The sequence below is a fragment of the Crocodylus siamensis genome, chromosome 1, assembly GCF_052110815.1.
Source record: "Crocodylus siamensis isolate JL-2025a chromosome 1, ASM5211081v1, whole genome shotgun sequence".
In the NCBI taxonomy this organism is placed as follows: domain Eukaryota; kingdom Metazoa; phylum Chordata; order Crocodylia; family Crocodylidae; genus Crocodylus; species Crocodylus siamensis.
The window spans coordinates 419,033,403-419,053,602 of record NC_143395.1 but is presented as its reverse complement, the minus strand read 5'-3'; the positions used below and the strand labels follow the sequence as shown (position 1 = coordinate 419,053,602).

The window sequence follows — 20,200 nt, the reverse complement described above, 5'->3', positions numbered from 1 at the left end:
CGGTATCAACCGCGTGCAGAAGCACACTTACCTTCCCCGTGTCCTCCGGCCCGGGCTGCAGGGTGACAGAACAAGGCAGGTTGGGAGGGATCTGAAACAGAAACGGGGTGTCAATAATCCAGCCCCCCGGGAAAGGTGGCACGCCTGCTGCTCTGTTCCGTGCACACGCACACGTGTGCACTGGCTAAGCTGCGAGGTGGAGGGAGGGGGGCACATTTTGGGGGGAAGGAAGATCTGTGTTGGTCCTGCAGTTCCTGGGGGGCCTCAGTGTCCCAAACCTGCATCCAGCATCCAGCCCTAGTGCACGGGGGAGCACCAGGGAGGCACTTGGCCCTGGTACGGGGGGGTCTGCACCTGCAAAGGGCTGGCAGCCTCTTGCCAGCTGCAGTGTGCTCCCATCGCCCAAGGGAGACGGGGCTCTGCATGTGGCAGGAGATCTTTGACGGTCCAAACTACTCAGCAGTTTGGGCCGTCAAAGCCCAAAGCACAAGGCCACCCAGGCCGCGTGGAGGGATGCTGCAGCGCGTGCACCCGCAGGTGGGCATAGGGCTCCTTGGAAAGCCCTGCGTAGCGTTGGGAGCAGCCGCTGTCCTGCGGGAGACTGCAGAGAGCCAGGCGAACATTTTCACAAGCTCTTCAGGAACCTAGACGCACGAGTCGCCTTGTCTTTTAATGCAATTTAATCTCTCAACTCTCGCAGGCCCTTTTGAAAATGTCCCCCGCGATGCCCAGCACCACAGGGCCTTATTCTGATCCCGGCTTCCAGGCACTTCCACAACACAAAGAGCCATTACAAGGGCTGGTCACCGTCTAGCCAGTTTGCCCGCTGGGTTTTTATGATGAGATCAGCAATGCCGTATTTAAAGGAGGATTAGGAACGGTTTTCCCGCTGATAAAATAAAAGCTCAAGACCTTAATGATCCAATTCATTTTCTTTCTTAATTGGATCCCTTTTTAATTTAAGCAGAAACTAGATTCGGGGCTTTTCCTGTGCAGAGGCAGTGCCTTTAAACCATCAGCCTCCAAGAGCTTACAAATGCATAAATCTCTCTTCAGTCTGCGGGGCGGGGAGGAATTCAGCTTGTTTTGCAAGGGCTTGGGAGTGTTTATGATCCCAGGGGGATTAAGCCGCAGCCGCGTGCAAGGGAAATGGTGTGTGCTTTTCCATTCTTCCCAGTAAACCAGTGCCGCTGCAACCCACGCGTCCAGATGTGGGGCTAACGCTGCCCTAAAGAAAGGGTGCCACACACAGCCTGTGAGGCTAGGGGCAGACATTACACATAAACTGGTTTAAGTGATTGGAAACTGGTTTAAACCTGGGAGAGTTGCTCTGGAGGGGCAGAAACCAGGCTGAATGCAGCTGTGCTGGATCCAGCTGTCTTTGACCTTGCCCGGGGGGTAGAGGCTGTGAGCTCTGCCCTGCTGCGTAGACAGCTCCCATTACAATTTGTGGCCTTTAGTGTCACCGCCCAGCTCTCAGCTCAGAGACGCGACGCTGCCGGGTACATCACCGCTGCTCTGGCGACACCTCTCCCCCTCCCCTGCATTCAGCATCTGCAGGGTGCTCAGACCGGTGCATACTTTGCAAGCACGCTGGACTGCCTGCCTACCGAAACCTCAGCCCAGCTGTGCGATCGGCGAGCCCCACGCAAGGGCAGGTCTAATTCGGAACAAGGACGCACAAAACCCAGCAGCACACGCTGCCGGAAACATTGTCGGGCCAGATTAAACAAGCAGGGGTGGGGACAGATCATGTCAGCAAGCTCTTTTTAGGTTCTGCACAATCTCAACTCCCATTTTAAGACCCGCTCCCATGCGAAGGGGGCAAAGGAAGCTTTCCCCACGCGCTCCCAGTCTGCAGTGAGCTGAAAAAACAGCTGTAAACTGCATGAACTGCAGGGGCCTGATGCTTAATGAGCAGGATTAGCACTGCCCTGAAAGCAGAAATGTCCCCTAAAATGGTGGGAGGGCTTTATATAAGCACTTTTTTTTTTTTGCCTCGAGACTGATGTCTGGGATGCACTCTAGTAGAAAGCTGCTCAATTTAACCTTCAGTAGCCCAATAATCCAGGCTGGACAACGGGAAGTAGGAAATGCTGTACAGAAGTGCAGGAAGTTCATGACTGTTCTTGTAGAGACGTGCGCCTGACTTTATTTTTCGTTCCAGATTTATGAGTGAAATCATGGAGGTGACACGTGGAGGAAGCATGAAGCCATAAAGTGTCTATAGCAGATGCGAGGCACCTTATGTGTGGTTACTGTGAATAAGATGTAAGTTTTGGCAAAACGCTGATTTTATCAGTATTGCTTCCAAGGAGACCAGAGTCAGAAAAGGCCCTTCCAAGTATGGGTCGGATCTCATGAAAAGGAGCAGGAGCCAGAGAAAAACCAAAAACTATTGTTCTTTGGATTACAGCAGGGTCCCGCGGTGTACACGCAAGGAGATACTGGTGCAGCTCCAGCCTATACAGACTGGGCACAGAAAGACAGGAAAGGAAGTTGGTGGCTGGGTGACTTGCCCATGGTCAAAAAGGGGAGGAAGAAGGACCCAGGAAATTATGAGCCAGTTAGTCTTACCTCGGTCCTGGGGAAGCTCTTTGAGAAAATTATCCTGGCGCATGTCCACGAGGGGCAAGCTGGGGAGATGATGCTTTGGGGCAACCAACACGGGTTCATTAGCGGCAGGTCCTGTCAGACCAACCCGGCGGCCTGCTACGACCAGGTCACCAAATCCTTAGATGCAGGGGGAGCAGTGGACATCGTCTTCCTGCACTTTCAGAAGCATTCGACACTGTCTCTCACCCCGTTCTCACTAAGAAACTGGGGGCTGTGGTGTAGACACCCACACAGTCAGATGTGTCGCCAACGGGCGGGAGGGCCGCACCCAGAGAGCAGTGGTGGTCGGGTCGTGTTCGGCCTGGAGGGATGTGGGCAGTGGGGTCCCCCCGGGCTCGGTCCTCAGGCCCGCACTGTTCAACATCTTCATCAGAGACTTGGATGGGGGGTAAATAGCACCCTGCTCAAATTTGCTGATGACACTAAGATGTGGGGGGATGTGGGCACGCTAGAAGGGAGGAATAGGCTGCAGTTGGACATAGACAGGTTACAGGGGTGGGCGGATGAGAACAGGATGGGATTCAGCACTGACAAGTGCAAGGTGCTGCACCTGGGGAGGAACAACCGGCACCATACCTACAGGCTGGGAACTCCCTTCTCGTCAGGGCAGAGGCAGAAAAGGATCTTGGAGTCATCAGTGATGCCAAGATGAGCATGGGCCGGCAGTGTGGGGACGCGGTCAGGAAGGCCGACCGCACCTTGTCCTGCATCCACAGATGCATCTCGAGCAGGGCCAGGGAGGTGATCCTCCCCCTCTATGTGGAGTATTGCGTCCAGCTCTGGGCACCGCACTGCAGGAGGGATGTGGCCAGCATGGAGAGGGTGCAGAGGAGGCCACTTGCATGGTTGGGGGCAGAGGGCAGGCCCTACGAGGAGAGGCGACGGGACCTGAACCTGTTCAGCCTCCACAAGAGAAGGCCGAGGGGGATCTAGTGGCCTGTTACAAACTAGTCGGGGGGACCAGAAGGCACTGGGGGAGTCCCTGTTCCCCTGAGCACCGCCAGGAGTGACCAGGAATAGCAGTCACAAGCTGGCAGAGGGGAGATTTAGGCTAGACATCAGGAGGCGCGACTTCACGGTCAGGGCGGCTAGGGTCTGGACCCAACTTCCAAGAGAAGTGGTGCCGGCTCCTACCCTGGGGGGCTTCAAAAGGAGACTAGATAATCACCTTGCTGGGAGTGTTTGACCCCCGTACTCTTTCCTGCCATGGCAGGGGGTCAGAACTGATGATCTGCTCAGGTCCCTTCTGACCCGACCAACTATGAAACTATGAAAGCCAGGTGGGCAGTGGCAGAGCTAGGAATATCACCTGCCTCTCCTGCTTCCGGAGAGCTGGGATTTCCTCTCAGCCAGACCCTTCTGCCTCTAGAAGATGGCAGGAATAGGCAGCTGCCAGCTCCCATTATAAATGGGAGTAATTATGCATTTCTTTTCACGGTCGAGAGAATTTGCTAGGCCGTTGTTACTGTTTAATTAACATGGGAGGCCTTTCCTGCTGTACCGTTGAGACAGGCTTTGCCTCCTACCTAGCCAACTGCTTTTGACTGTTCCTCTTTGGAATCCAGACAATGGTGGAATTAATGGAGCTAATTACTGGCACAATTAAAACTGGCTGCAGAGGGACTGTTCCATGTCTTCCTGGTAACAATAACCGACACGGCGAGAGCACCTCTCTGCCAAGCGTGCTGCAAAATTGGATTAAAAACTCTATAATCAAGGCATCACTTTGCCCCGCTTTTGGATGGCTCATAGCAATGCTGTGCAGCTTGACATAGGAAGTGAACCTGAATGCTGCATGGAGCTGCAATGGTAGGGAGGAATATAGGATTCAAAGCAAAACGGCAGAGAAGCCACTTCACCAAGAGTAAAATGTGGCAGAAGTCAGCCCCTTCTTTTGCGAATGAATTGTACATGAGCTGCCTTTGCAATGAAACTCTGCCATGCCATCCGCACTCATCTAAGGTTCGATTTGAAAATGGCAGCCTTGATCTCTTCCTGGTTGTTCATACTCCAGAATCGGCTGCTCAGTATTACATTCACACTTGCCAAACTGGATTATCAGCAGCAGTGTGATCTAGCAGGGAAATTGCACCAGCTTTGGACTCGGGAGATCTGGGGTCTACGTGCTAGGTGCCTCTGAGCAAGCCAATGCCGCTCTCTGTACCTTGGTTTTCCCATCTGTAAAAATGGACATACTGGGCGCATCTACACAAGACACGTTAATGCGCATTAGCTTAATTTAATGCACATTAAGGGTATATTTCTACACATGCATGCCCTTAATGCACACTAAAAATGGTGAATTTAGGGTAATCACGCATTTATACACACACTTTTTTTGTCTCGCAACGTGCTGGAGATCCGCCGCTTCAGAGCAGACTCAATTAGTCTGCACCCAAGCTGATGCGAACTGTGCTGCACCGCATGCAGTTGTGTAAGTGGTGAAGCGTGCATGAGCGTGCAGGAAATGTCGGCAGTGAGCTTTTGAAATAAAGCTCCTTCTATGTGTTTTAGTTCAAAAGCACACTGCTGCCCTTTTCTCAGCGCTGATGTGCATTTCGTCGCTTCTACATCTGCAAGCATCGTAGCACTGGGCGTTTTCCTGTGCTGCAGCACTTACGTGTGTAAAAATGCTGCTCGTGCCTAAATTTGATACCTGCAAATGCAGGTATCATATTTAGGCGTGACTAGTTAAAGTGCATTAACGCACGTGTAGACGCAACCTGGCACTAACTTTAGTGCCGAGTCTACCCAGTCACTAGGGCAATTATTTCGGGCGGAAGGCCACTTACTGAGTTTTGGCAAGCCATCGAGGACTGCATGACAGGAAGCCAGAGGCAGATAAATATTAATTTTCTAAAGTTTTTAGGGGCCCCGTGGGCCAGATAGAACAGCCTGGCAGGCCGCAGCTGGCCCCGGGGCTGCATTTTGCCCACCCCTGCACTAGAGGTACATGACAGGGCTGCAAGGCCTTGGCATTAACTTTAGTGCCAAGTCCCTGCATGTGTAGATATCTGCCAAAAATCACTTAATTCGCATTAAATTTAGTTGTGCTTAAATGCACGTGTAGACGCACCCATTGATGCTGATCTTTTTTACATAGAGCTTTGAGACTGACTGATGGACAACACTGTTGTAGAAGAGCCTGGTATTATCATTAACATTTTCCTTCCACCAGCTGACATTTGGCAGGTATAATGTAATGACCATAACTTGGACCAAGGTATCAGGGAATTGAGCATGTCCCCACCTTCCTCAGCAGCTTAGAGGTGCCCATCAATGGATGGTGCATCCACCATCTGGTACCGTTCTGGTCTCTCCGTCTTAACAAGGACGTGGTGGGATTAGAGAAGGTACAGGGAAGGGCAATGGAGATGATCAGGGGCCTGGAGCAGATGCACCACAAGAGACTAGAAAGGCTGGGACTCTTCAGTTTGAAAAGGAGAAGGCTGAGGAAGGATATGGTAGATTTAGAGAATCAAGAAGGGTTTGGACCAAGTGAATAGGGAACTGTTATTCCCCACATCCCGGGATACTAGAACGAGGGAGCACCTGCTGAAATGAGCAGGAGACAGGTTTACAACTAACAAGAGAAAGTGCTTTTTTTCGCAGTGCACAGTTCACTTGTGGAACTCATTGCCACAGGAGGTTGGAGAGGCAGACAGCATAGCTTGGTTCAAAATGGAGACCTGACAAAGTCATGGGCGACCGATCCATTAAAGCTATTAAACAGACCAGTCAGGGCTGTGTCCCCTAACCCAATCGTAGTGGATGGCAAAGAGGATATGACAACAGTACATATACCCTATCCATAGCTCTTCCTATAAGCACATACTGCTACCACGGTGGGGATGGGCCACTGGGCAAGATGAACCATTGGTCTAACCCAGGGGTAGGCAATTATTTCCGACGGAGGGCCGCGTACTGAGTTTTGGCAAGCCATCGAGGGCCGCATGACAGGCAGCCAGGAGCAGATAACTGATGGCAGCTGTCAGTCTTTTCCTGAATTCCCCATGCAACATCCTCATCGCGCAGAAAAGAAAATATCCACGATCCAGAGCCCTCCCTCCCACTTTTCTAGACCCGCCATATTTGGCCTGTTAGCTTTGTGAGCGCTGATGACCCCAAAACGCCGTCGTGCTTGGGCGCTGCCCTGCTCTACCCCTCCGTCTGGCCTGTGCCGGCGAGAGCGCTCCCCTCCCCGGCGAAGCCGTGCTGCATCCTGGTCTCCGTCCGGCCCGGAGCACAGCGCTCATCAGATGACTCACAGCCTGCTCTCTGGACTCGCCTCTCTCCTACCTTCGCTCTTTGCTTGAATGCACATCGTGTGAACACCCTGTTCCCCTGCAGCTGTAATTAGACTCTCTCTTTCTCTGCTTAATTCTTCTCTGACAAGCCACTTATAATTTGCCACCTTCCCCCCCCCCCCCCCCCATGTGCTCCTCTCATAAAACCCCTGCTTTTTTTCCATTCACTTCTGCCCACCTCTCTCTGGCTGCTGCCTGTCTAATGACTGACTTGCAGGGGGAATTTATTCCACATTTAGCTCTGGGATGCGATCCAAGATCCAGTCAGTCCATTGTCTGCCTCTCGCGCCGTTTGCTGTCATTACGTGCTCCTGTTCCACCACCGCCTTGACGGCTCGCGGCCCCTTTCCTCCATCTCTCCTGCCAACGCCAGTCCCCACCCGAGTCGTGCACAGCACTGACCTTCTCCTAACCGTCTGTCCACTTCCCTTGAGACTGTCTTTGTCCAAGGCAGGGCAATCCCACATAACCGCTGCCCTTTTTCCTCCACATTTTTAGCCTATTCACCTCCGCACGTTGCAGGCGTTCTGCATACAAAGCAATTCATGCGCATCTATGTAGGACGGACATAGGCAGGACCTGCCATCTGTCACCTTCATTAGCAAAGGAGTTCATTAGCGAACGTCTCACCGTGCTTTGCGGACAGACCCGGAGCCCGAGGCCAATGGTGACTTCAGCCGGTCCTTGGACCATAAGGCCTTCAGGGCAGGGTCCAGATGGGGACAAACACGTGGGCACGACACATCCGTGAGCACCGGGCAGCCCGTCCCCAAACAGCCTGATAAATGAAGAGCTCTCCTCTGGGCAGGAGCATGAGAAGCCCCCCAGCCCCTTTTATCTCCAGAAGTGCCTTTAAATCCAGAGGCCTGGGCGTGCAAACCTGCCTGCTGCTCATCCCTTCCAGACTCGGGCACTTTGCTCTGGTGGCGTTTACCTCCGGGCTGCAGGAGCCTCCCTACACCACAGCCTCTGCAGTGCAATGCAGCGGCAGGGTGGAGATGCAGCCGGAGAAGGCAGAGCTCCAAGTACGGAGCCGCCGGCGCTCCCAGCGGTGCCCGTGTTTCTACGGGCACATCTCGGCCAAGTCCTGGCGTTAGCTGGGTGGCCGAGACAGGGTGCAAGGGGGGAAGGGGATGCAGGGGAGGGGAGAACTCCTACCTCGAAGGTGAAGGGGTAGGCATGCTCGCCCAGCTTCTTAATCAGCCTCTCCTGCAGGCGCGTCAGGGGCTTCTTCTCCTCCGGGATCGGGGGGAAGGCCTGGATGTTGGCCACGAAAAGGTCCTTGCGGAAGGTCAGTCCCAGCACGTCCAGGTCCTCCCGGCCATAGCGGAAGGCGCAGGTCAGCGTCACAAACACTGCGGGGGAGAGAAGGCAGGACAGGGGGGAGCCTCAGTCCTGGTATCTGGGCCCCGGTGCGCTGGGTGACGAGCCAGAGACACCAAGGAAGTCCTTTTTTAAATACACAGGGGGCAAAAAGAAGGTGCCGGGTAACGTGGAGCCCCTGCAGGACACGCTAGGAAACCTGGTCGTCGCACCAGATGACAAATCTAACATGTTTAACAATTTCTTTGCCTCCATTTTCTTGAGCAGGGACCGGGTCAGCCCCCCACCGGCCCCCCTCAGGCCCCGGGGAGGCGCACCCAGGCCCAGGGTCAGGGCGGATCTAGTCAGGGAGCGTCTGGAGGGACGGGACGTGTTCAAATCAGCAGGTCCGGACGATCTCCACCCCCGAGTGCTGAGGGAATTGGCTCTGGTGTGGGGCCAGAGGACTGGAAGAGGCCAGTGTGGTTCCCATCTTCAAAAAGGGGAGGAAGGAGGACCCGGGAACTATAGGCCAGTCAGTTTTACCTCAGCCCTGGGCAAGCTGTTTGAGAGAGTTATCCTGGCGCATGTCCACGAGGGGCGAGCGGGGGGAGGTTATGCTAGGGGCAACCAACACGGGTTCATTAGCGGCAGGTCCTGTCAGACCAACCCGGCGGCCTGCTACGACCAGGTCACCAAACCCTCAGACGCAGGGGGAGCAGTGGGCATCGTCTTCCTGGACTGTCGGCAGGCCTTCGACACTGTCTCTCACCCCGTTCTCATTAAGAAACTGGGGGCTGTGGTGTCGACCCCCACACAGTCAGATGTGTCGCCAACGGGCTGGAGGGCGGCACCCAGAGAGCGGTGGGGGGCGGGTCGTGTTCGACCTGGAGGGACGTGGGCAGTGGGGTCCCCCAGGGCTCGGTTCTCGGGCCCGCACAGTTCAACATCTTCATCAGTGACTTGGACAAGGGGGTGAAAAGGACCAGTTGAAATTTGCTGATGACACTAAGATGTGGGGGGAAGTGGGCACGCTAGAAGGAAGCAACAGGCTACAATCAGACCTAGACAGGTTACAGGGGTGGGTGGATGAGAACAGGATGGGATTCAACACTGGCAAGTGCAAGGTGATGCACCTGGGAAGGAACAACCAGCACCACACTGACAGGCTTGGGAGCTCCCTTCTCGTCAGGGCAGAGGCGGAAAAGGATCTGGAGGTCATCCTTGACTCCAAGATGAGCATGGGCCGGCGGCGTGGGGACGCGGTCAGGAGGGCCAACCGCACCTTGTCCTGCATCCACAGATGCATCTCAGGCAGGTCCAGGGAGGTGACCCTCCCCCTCTATGCGGCACTGGTCAGGCCACAGCTGGAGGACTGCGTCTGGTTCTGGGCGCCGCACTTCAGGAGGGATGGGGATAGCATGGAGAGGGTCCAGAGGAGGCCACTCGCATGATCGGGGGCAGCAGGGCAGGCCCTACGAGGAGAGGCGACGGGACCTGAACCTGTTCAGCCTCCACAAGAGAAGGCCGAGGGGGATCTAGTGGCCTGTTACAAACTAGTCGGGGGGACCAGCAGGCATTGGGGGAGTCCCTGTTCCCCCGAGCACTGCCAGGAGTGACCAGGAATAGCGGTCACAAGCTGGCAGAGGGTGGATTCAGACTAGACATCAGGAGGCGCGACTTCACGGTCAGGGCGGCTAGGGTCTGGACCCAGCTCCCAAGAGAAGTGGTGCAGGCTCCTACCCTGGGGGGCTTTAAGAGGAGGCTGGATGAACATCTTGCTGGGGTCGTTTGACCCCAGTACTCTTTCCTGCCATGGCAGTGGGCTGGACTTGATGATCTGCTCAGGTCCCCTCTGACCCGACCAACTATGAAACTTTGAAACTATGAAGTCTCCGCAGAGAGACAAGGGTGGATGAAAGAAAGGGTCGTTAGCCACATGCACAGGGAAGTGGTGGGATTAAACGACAACCCAGCATCGCAGCTGAGATTCGACCCCCTGGGCTCGATGCCCCTATTCCCATGCCGTTGGTCTGACCACAACCACCACTCATGCGGCACTTCCCAAATGAGGCACTGTGGCACCAAATGGACTAAAGGCAGCTTGCAAGTGGGGTTAAAGCTTGTCCCAGGAGTGGGGTGGGGTGGGGGCATCCCCTGGTCTAAAGACCTAAATAATAATCAGTGTTGCCATGTTGCCCCCCTACTCCCGGCGGAGGCAGCTGGTGACGGGAGCTGGAGGGGTCCAACTGACGGCGATCAACTCTCCTTTGCTGCCAGATAAATGTGACCGTGTTTCCGGCAGGAGCTCGGGGTCCTTGCTGGGGTGGGGAGGGGGTGGTATCACCTGTGGGTGTGCAAATCCTCCACAGCACACATTTGTGTCCATGAACTCCATCCCTGACGGTGTGTACGAGCAGGGACAGGGATGGCTCTGCCTTGCTGACCTCCAGAGAGCCCCGCCAGCCCCGCTTTGCCATGAGCCCAGAGCAGCAATGGAGTTGATCTTCCTTCGCCTGGGTTGCTAGTTTGGAAAACCCCAGTTAAACACTTTCGAGGCAGCTGGGACAACATTTACAGCCGTTACCTTTCCTTTCCTTCAGGTACTCTGGGTCCACCAGCACGACGCCGTCTGAAAGAGAGGGCAGACTGCATTGGTAACACAACAGCCTCCCTGCCCACGGGGCCCGTGAGCCCAGCTCCCCCCGCTCCCAGCAGCCCAGCACCACCCGGATGGGACGAGCGAGCCCCACGCGCTGCCCTTCCCCGGGGAAAGTCAGCAGTATCCTTACCGTGCAGATGGGAAACCTGAAGGACAAGGAGTGTGTAAGTGATGCACCCACGTCAGAGCTGCTGTTAGGGTCAAGGAGCCCTCAGGACCCGGCTTGGTACCCACTGGTACCCTCTTGGTACCCAGCTTGGTACCCACTGGTCCTGAGCCCCTCGACACCCCATTGCATCCCCCTGCAGCAGCACCTGCTGCCTCAGTAGTCGTCATCGCACCTGAATCCTATCTGCTGCCATGCTGACCTGAAGCCTGCCGTTGCCAGCCCAAGTCAGCCCTCCAGGCGCCAACCCAGCGTCTCCGGGGCGTGGGCCGAGTGCCACGTGCCGCCGTTGGTGGTCACTATGCTCTGAGACAGACTGGGGCCTGCTTCTCCAGCCTTGCAGGACTCCTCCCATTCTGCCTGGCCATCCCCGGGACAAGGCTCGGACAGCCCAGCCTCGGGCCAGGCAGCCCCGGGGTGAAGGCTGCATCCCTAAAAACACCCGACTCCAATGAGCTCTGCTGTGCTTGTCCTCTCTGGGCTGCTGCAAGACTCCTGCTAGCTATTACTGAGGGTCAAGCAGACAAACGAGGCCACGCCGCAGGTTCCCAGGCAGGCTGGGGCTCCCCTGCATCCAGTGAGAGCCTGCCTGGGCATCCCCGAGCCCCAGGGCCTGCAGGGCCACGGAGGTGAGACTGCAGCTGGTGCCAAGGGACTCGTCCCCGGGTGGGAGGTGGCAGCAGCTGCGGACCACGCCAGGAGGGGGCTGCGCAGCGTGCACCAAACAGCGGGTGACATAAGGACGAAGGAGGACGTGACTCAGGGCCCTGTGAACAGAGAGAAAAGGGCCCTCTGCAAATGCAGATCAGGACACTGAGTGACAACCCATGCTTTCTTTGGAGAAATGTGATATCTTTTATTAGGCCAACTAAAGAGTTGGAAAAATTGTTCTTTGCAAGTTTTTGGGTGCAAGCACCCTTCTTCGGCTACAATCGACACCCCCCCGAACCTATGTTTTCTTGCTGCTCTGTCTGCCGGGATTGTGGCACTGCGGCTCTGCTTTCCCAGCTCATTTGTGAATGCACAGGGAGAGGAATCACCCTCCTGTGCACGTGGCACTGAGACCCATGTCTGCCGGTTAACAGTGCAGTGCCCAGAGAGGAAAGCCATGCCTACGACACGCCTGGCTGTGTCCTGCCCACCCCACAGCAAACCAGCCAGCCCTGGTCACAGCAGGACGGCTCTCCTGTCCCTGGAAGAGATCTCCGGAGCAATGGAAAGCATTCGCCGCTCCAGACCCATCTGAATCTCATGGCCTTTCTCCTGGCCTGCCCCAGAGAAGGCAAATGCTCCAGCTTCCTTCCGCGAGCCGCACCCAGGCCTGGACCGGGTGGGTGGCACGTACGGCTTCGAGCTGTACAGCGCCCACCGCACGCCTGGCTGGGCAGAAGGGAGAAGGCTTCGGCTTCCTGCACCTAGCTGCCTCTGCGCTTCTGCCCCGGCGCTGGCATGCTGGGCAACCTCCGTCCCGTGCTAGGCTGGAGCGGCAAGTCCCTCGAGGCTAATGCACTGCACGGAAACACCGCCTCGCCTCCTGGGCAGACCTGCCGCCCCTTCCTGACTTCATGCGAGTTTCTGCGGTGGGCGAAGGCATGAATGCAGGGCGGCGTGGCAAGGGCAGGGAGTGCCGGGAAGGCAGAGAGGAGCCGGCGGGGCTGCCGAGGTGGGAGACGGCAGAGGCCGGATGGGCTGAGATTCACGGAGAATGAAGGTGCCCGCGTCTGGCTCTGGCGACGTTTTGCCCACAGAACGAGGCACGCACAGCTCCGGGCGCTTCCACCTCCGCGGTAAAACTGGACCCTCGAATCCACGGCCGTGCTCCTTGAGACCCGTTGCTCCCTGGGCCACGCATGCCGATGGGGCAGAAGTAAAGAAGTCGGTCTGCAGAGACGTCTGGCTCCAATCCACCACCAACGCAGTGTAGTTGGGGCCCTCCCCACACACTGGCATTAATGGCGTCTTAGTCATTCGGGTTGCGGGCAGGGGGGCACCTGAAGGGGCAGCAAACGAAAACGAAGCGAACGATTCTGGATCTGACACGCCGGAGCCGGGGTGAGCGGCTCTACCCAGAACAAAGAAACTGGATGCGGGGGTGAGTCAGGTCTGCAAATTCCCAGGGTGGAGAAATTGGAAGTCTGAAAAAGGGTTTTGTTGGTTTGTTTTGTTTTTTTTCCCTAGCTAATGGGTAATCAAAGCAGGACTGTAATTAGAGGAGAAGAGCATTACACACAAGGTGGGAGATAATGGAGAAGCAATATTCTCTGATGCCCTGGGTAATTAAACCGGGAAGCTAGCGGCCTCGGAGATGCATAATGAACAAAGGTACCGACAACCTGAAATGCTCTGAGTCTAGCAGAGCCCCCGGGTCTTGCTGCCAGGGGTCGGCGGGAGCTTCTGAAGACCCCGTTTTGCCGCTGCAATGCCCAAGAGCCAGGCCTTGCTCACACACATCGCAAAGTGCCTATGACGATGCCCCGAGCAATACGGCTAAGCAAATCCCGCTAAGACGCTCGTGTGCCTTACCGTCTTCGATTTCTGCCAGGACCTGGCGTAGGGGACCTGGGCTCCGGTCATTAGCTGCTGTCGAGGGGACAAGGGGAGGGGAGGTTTCACATCTCAAGGTCTCTGGCTTTCCTTTCGGACACTCCTGTGGCTTCTGCAGCCTGCTGCCACTAGCTCGGCCTGCCTAACGGACCGGCAGCCTCCTCGTTGCACCCCATCTTTTGCCTCTCCAAACTCAACCTTAAAAGGGAGCAGCGGGCAGTCTGCACCCAGGGGATAAAGCCCTTTTCAGACCAGCTGGCACCATACAGGCCAGAGGCACATCTCCCTTGGTCTGATGCAGCTTCATTCGACCGGGTCCTGCCCCCAGCCCCCCCCCCCGGCATCTGAAGCATAATCCTGAATCAAGCCATTGCTCTCCAAAGCATTGCTCCAGATTTCCAGCGGTGCCAATGGTGCCTCTTACCCCACCGTAAAGCAGGGGCTGTGTGGGTCGAGGGCGGTGAGTCTCAGCCCCAGCTGACTCTGTCTCTCTATTTGAAGTGCAGAGGAGGTAGGTGCCTCCCCAGGTTTTGTGGGCTCCACGCCCAGACCCAAGGCACGCAAATGCTCAGCGTTGCCGCTGTAACTGCCTCTCCGGATCGGGCTCTTCGGCCCTCCTGAAAGCTTTACACAAGGGCTTTCACAGGTGGCTGGTCCTGCAGGGCTGGAGATCTGGGGCCGGTTCCTGGCTCTGCCACAAGCTTCCCATGCAGCCTTGGGCGAGTCTTCTTGCCCCTTGCATCTATGGTGGGCAGGACAACACGACCGGCGCCTCTCCAGATGTTCGGCTCCTTGGGACACGGCCTGCTCCCGGTGGCGTGAAGAGCGACCAGTGCTACGGGCCTCTATCTCAGCAGGGTGCTACTTCCATATAGATAAGAAGTAATAGAAGGAAATCCCTGAGAAAGGATCTCCCCGTGTGCCCTGCACACAGGTCTGGACTCTTTCAGTCCCTCTCCATCAGTCACGTCCCACCCTGCCGGGAGCTCATTACATCTCATTCCCGGGACCGCAGGATGCACATCCCAAAGTCTTCTCGCAGACAGGAAAAATAGTTCCCTGCGCCCCCTTCACAACTAGGGTGTGGTTTCCCTGGGACCCCCACCCCAGCCTCAGCTCGCTCCATGCCAGGCGGGGTTCAATGGAGGCAGGCTCCCATGCCCGTAGAGATGCCAACTTCCAATTGATCATGCACTTTAGTGACTGCCCGATAACCTGATCCTTCACACGCTGCCACTGATGGGAGGTGTGCCAGGGAGAGCAGGGTTGGATGCCTGCCCCTACCACAGCAGCTGCCCAGGCACAGCTGGCACAGTGCAAACCCCGGCTGCGTCGGTGTAAAAGATGGCTGGACGGCCTGCGGCAATCATCCCCCTAGTTTGCCTCTATAACCAGACCTCGTACCCACAGCCACTGCTCTCCCTCCTCCTACCTTCTTCCTCAACACCCGCTTTGCTGGATGAGCAGCGGGCCAGGCAGCCAGCCAGCTGGAGCAGCTCCTCTCTCTTGCATTCATCAGCATTTTGTCATTTATTGCAGCATAAACATTGGGGCACGGTAATTCATTGCCCAGACACCTCGTCTAGCTGCCCTGTGCAAATGCACGCTCCTACTGGTGCAACACGCACCCTCCCTTCCGAGATTCGTTGGGTCTGGTCTGAAAAGAGGGCATGAACTGCCCTCTGTGATGTATTGGAACAGCACCCTGCACGCTTGGGCTTGGATCCCGGCAGCAGCCCCTGGGTGCTACAGGCATCCTCATCGTCAGCATCCTCTCTGCAAAGTCCAGACCCGCCCAACCGCTAGCTAATGTTCCCTTTGAGTGGGTAGGACGGGCATGAGAGCACACGCCGGCCACAGCCGGGGAAACATGCTGATGTGGAAAATCTCTAACCCTCCTGTCTAATTACAGCTACGGCAAGGCTGTTGCGTAAGCCCCCCCATTCGGTACGCGCTGTCCTTGGAGACGGCACAAAGCCAAAGCACCTCTGCACCTGCATCCCGGGCTGGGCTGCTCTTTGCATCGGGAATCCCACCAGGTGAACCGAGCCAACCAGCCACTTACCAACAGGATCCACCACGTCTATGTGGTCCACGAAGTCCCTCTTCCCCAGGTAGACTGTGAGCTGCAGGGAGAGGGGACACAAAGGGAATCAGGGAGGGAGCAGACAAGCAGCCGGCGCCCCGTGCTCCACAGGGCCCAAGCCCATATAAACCCCCCTGGTCGCTTCTGTTCCATCGGAGAAGGCGAAACTAATGTTCAAATTGGGATTAATGGGGCGAGGGAGAGTGACGGCGTCTCTACAGTGGTGGGACAGGACCTGAAGGTGGGGTGGCATGGGGAGGTTTAGGGGGGGACACTTTTTAATATAGTTTCCAGGAGATAGTGGGGTATCATCCCTGGGGTGGCAGGTCGGGGGCAGGCAAGAAGCTCTTCTCCGTCCAATGTGGAATATTTGGGCTTAAAGCGGCAGGACAAAGAGGGGGCTGTGAGACTGAACTTGCCTGCAACCCTGCACGGTCCCTGAGCACCCTTTTCCTCTGTTTGCTGGCTGCCTGGCCAGGAGGGCTGGACCCGTCCTGGCAGGCCAGGGATGCTATGGAGAGAGGCCTCGAGGAACGTCACAGCAGCGCTCGCAGTGTGCAATGGTGTGACCCACGCTTTCAGGGTGCGACCCACGCCTTAAGCACACAGGGCTCTTGCTAAAGATAGCAGCTTGACCGAGAGTGGATCATGGAAAGCACTGGGTCGGCCACATGTTCCCCACCCGCCTCCTGGGGGGTATTGCCATCGCCATCCCCATCCCCGGTGGTACAGGAACCTGCTATCCCGCCAGGCACCGCCTGCTCAGGTAGCGACTATAGCAATGAGCATGGCGGCTCATTCATGAGCTTCCTCCTGGCTCTGCTTTTGCATCACAGTGCCTGTTTTTGACTCCGCACTTGACCATTAGTCCTTGCAGGCGGTGGATCCTCCAGCCCGCATCTGGAAGAAGAGCTGGGAGTGGGAAACGCCTTGCTTAGCATCCCTGTGCCGTGAGCCCAGGTCCTGGCTGCACAGTAGATGCTGCTGGGGATGGAAAACTAGGTCTGGGTCTACTGCCCTGGGCATCACGGACCTGTGCAAAACATCCCTGGAAGGAGCCAAGTCCAGGGGAGACTCAGGCATAACATGCACATGAAACACAAGCTTCACTGGACGGAAGATTTCCTGGCCTGCCAGCAACCCAGCGATCAGGGTTGGTTATCACTGCCTGCCTCCCATGGCTCTGCACCAGACCGCAGCTCCACAATGCAACCGGTCGACAGTGACGCTCTCAGCTTTGGAGGTCGAGGTTCAGTCTCTAGAGCCGCCCAGACAGCAGGGTTGACACTACGGAGACTACTGCCCCCAGCAATCCACTGGCACTTGAACCCAGTGCACTTGTATGTTCACCACTAGCCCGCTCGCCTGTCCGACAGTGCCGGGAGGCATGCTTTAGAGGGTGTATCTAGAGCAGTGATTCTCAACAGGGTGCCTCAGGAGGCCGCACAGCATTAGCACTGCTAGGTGTGCAAATGGGATGTGCAAGATACACCCAGGTCTGGGACAGACGTTGCATCAACCAGTTTGTTAAGTCTGAGACTACATTCGACCAGGTTTATCTCAAACTGGTTTCAGCCCTTTTCAAACTGGTTTATGTGCCAGGTTTAAACCAGTTTCCGATCACTTAAACCGGTTTGCGCGTCGTGTCCATCCTTAGCCCCAGAGATTTTGAACAGGAATCCACAGTTGGGGTCTTTTGAAGAACTTTGCAGCAGAAAGACTGCTCTATTATTTCTCTGTAGTCCAAAAAAAAAGAGTGACAGGTAAGAGCTAGTGTTTTCCCAGGGGGGTCTTGATCTATCCAGGGCTGTTGCAGGTCTAAAACCCCTGGTCTTGAGTGACCCACCTTACTCTTCCTCACATCCACCATCATTGGTTTAGAGATGCCAGAGAATACAGCCCTCGTTGGTGTGTTTAATACCTATTAATAAACTGATCATCCATGAATTGGTCTAGCCCCTTTCTCAACCTGGCTATGCTATCTGCCTCAACAGCCTCCCGCAGCAGTGAGTCCCACAGGTTAACAACACCACGAGTGAAAAAGCCCTTTCTCCGAGTTCATTTTAAGCTCATCGCCTATTCATTTCAACGAGCGCTCCCTAGTCCCAGCGTCTGGGACACGGCGAGTAGCGGCTCCCTGGTCATTTGGCCCACACCCTTTGTGACCGTATAGACCTCTACCATATCCCTCCTCAGCCGCCGTCTTTCCAAACTGAAGAGTCTCACCCAGCCTTTCCAGTCTTTCCTAGTACGGCAGCTGCTCTATATCCCCGATCGTTTGGGTTGCTCTTCTCCATGCCTTTTCTAACTTTACGACATCCTTTTTGAGATGAGGAGACCAAAACTGATGTGAGGGTACCGCCCACCCCCTGCGGCAGGGTTTGCAGCGAATGCATCCAACCGGGAATGCCGCCAGGCTCCAGCCGGGTGCATCCATCAAACTACAGCTCAAGTTAATCTGCTTATTCTGAATGCTTTAATACGCCTAATAAGTAAATCCCCCATCTGGCAGGGCCTGTGTGGGTAGCTGGGATATCATGTGGAGTCCCATATGGCTTTGTTGGCATGCCGGACTCATTTCCAGTTCTCCTTGCAACCAAAGGAGCTCCTCTCTTGAAGTCGGCTTTCACCTCGGGATGAGGCCTGGTTCTTCTTCTCAGGTGCCAAGGCTGGATGGAGATTTCTCCCTGGCTCCATTTCTGAAACCTCCCTCAGGCCTAAGCCAATAAGTAGGGAGGGCAGAAGGGCAAAGATCTGCATCGGAGAGACATGACTGTCAGCGGCTCTCCGGGCCAAGCTGCCGGACGGACGCGCGGGCAACAGTTGGTCCCGAGCAGCTTACAAAAGAGTTGAAACCATCGGCAGTACAGGAAGGATGCAATTCAGCGGGCTTTGTGCCTCTTGCACGGCATTAGAAAAGATATACAACCCGCCGGGTTTTACCCCTGTCTGATTTTATCAGAGCCCAGCCCTTAAATCCTGCTTGTAGGACAATGATCCACCTAACCCGAGAGGTTTCCCCAGTGGTATCCCCAGCACGGCTCCGCTGGTCTGCCCGGGAGGAGTTTGCAGCCGCAGCAATGGCCCTGAACGTAACCATCCTGTCCCTTTGGCTGCCTGCTGCGTCCCCCTTCCTCGTGCCTCAGCCGCCGTCTGCAGAGCTGTCCCTGGGACCCGAGTGTGAATGAAAATCGGGCCCCTGCCTTCCTCTCGGAGGGGAAAGCACCGAGGCATTTCTGTCCCGGCTGAAAAAACAGCCCCCAAACAGCGCGTGCTTGGTGCCGCAGGCCTGGCGGAGAGCACAGGTGCCGGCCCTCTGGCTCCAGGGGTCCGTAGATGTGCGGATAGCCCCGCCGGCTTGCGGCACTCACGGCACGTGCATCCCCGCACGGACCCGCCTGTCCGGCGTGCAACGGCACGGACACGGAGGGGGCTGAGTGCCCGGGAGCGGCACAGGGAGGCACCTGGCTTGGAGGCGAGGGGTCCCGGGGGGTCCCATGTCACCTGCCCCCGGCTTAGCCAGACGGCACCCGGGGGGATGCGCACGGGAAGGGGATGGTAATGAAGCTGGCAGTGGCTCCCGGAGGACTGGCAGTCCAACTGCTTGCTTCCTGCTGCGCTGTAATCACTTCTCAGGCATTTCTCCCCCCAGATGTGCCAGAGACGGAGCTCAGCAAGCGCTCGCGTGGCAGGCTCCCCTGGGGAAGTGCTCTCCGGCCAGATGGCACGGCGAATCGCCAGCCAGGCGATCAGCTGCAGGACGTTTAGAGACGCGCTAAGATACCCAAGGCTGAATGGCGGAGAGGGGAAGGCTGGCAGAACCATCTCCCTGCTCCCCCAGGGCCACCTTGCAACGGGCTCTGCCCTTCGGGGGTCCTGCCGGCACCAAGCGAGAGCCCGGGAGCAAGCCTGGGAAGGGGCTTGGGTTGGTCTGGCCGGCAAGGTCTGGACCACAGTGACAAGGGCTTCCAGGCAACCCACCCCGCTCCCGGCTGGCGTGCCTCGGTGCAGGCGGCAGGGCAGCACCAGTCTGGAGCCCTGTGAGGTGAGGATCCGGTCCTCCCGGCTGCAAAACGGCACCCCTCCGGGTCACGCGTGCGAGGACGGAGGTGCGGGAGGGACACCTCTGAGGGGCTAGCGCTAAAAGGACCGGACGCGGGGTCTGCCCTCTCTCTCCATCGGTCCGAGACAGATGTGATGGGTGCTATACTCCCGGCACCATCACGCACGGGCCTAGGAACTGTCCTGACCCCGAGAGAGACCCGAGCCAGAGCGGGCAGGGGCCCAAGTGTCATCGGCACCTCCGCCAGCTCGGGGAAGCGCCACAATCCACCTGCAATACGGGACGTGCGGGCTCCTGCCGTCACCTCCTGCACGAGTCTCCAGTTACCAGCTGACGGGGCAGGCGACTTTGGTCATCTCCGGCGGCTATTTCCAGAGATGGTGTTCGGGGCTGCCTTACATCGCTTGGGCTAACGCCCGAGGGCACAGGGAGCGCGTCCGTGTGCAGGCAGGCT

The 20,200-nt window shown here is 56.7% G+C and overlaps 1 protein-coding gene across 2 annotated transcripts in view; it reads right to left on the bottom strand.

Moving 5' to 3' along the window:
• Positions 1-20,200, bottom strand: part of ARRB1 (arrestin beta 1) — an 86,352-nt gene that overhangs the window by 17,943 nt on the left and 48,209 nt on the right. For both annotated transcript variants that reach the window (XM_090030890.1, XM_090030891.1), the window contains exons 3-6: positions 15,663-15,723; positions 10,813-10,857; positions 8,082-8,278; positions 32-91 (exon numbers count right to left, since the gene is read on the bottom strand). In XM_090030890.1, the coding sequence (XP_089887016.1) occupies positions 32-91; positions 8,082-8,278; positions 10,813-10,857; positions 15,663-15,723 (363 nt within the window). The remainder of the gene's footprint in view (positions 1-31; positions 92-8,081; positions 8,279-10,812; positions 10,858-15,662; positions 15,724-20,200) is intronic.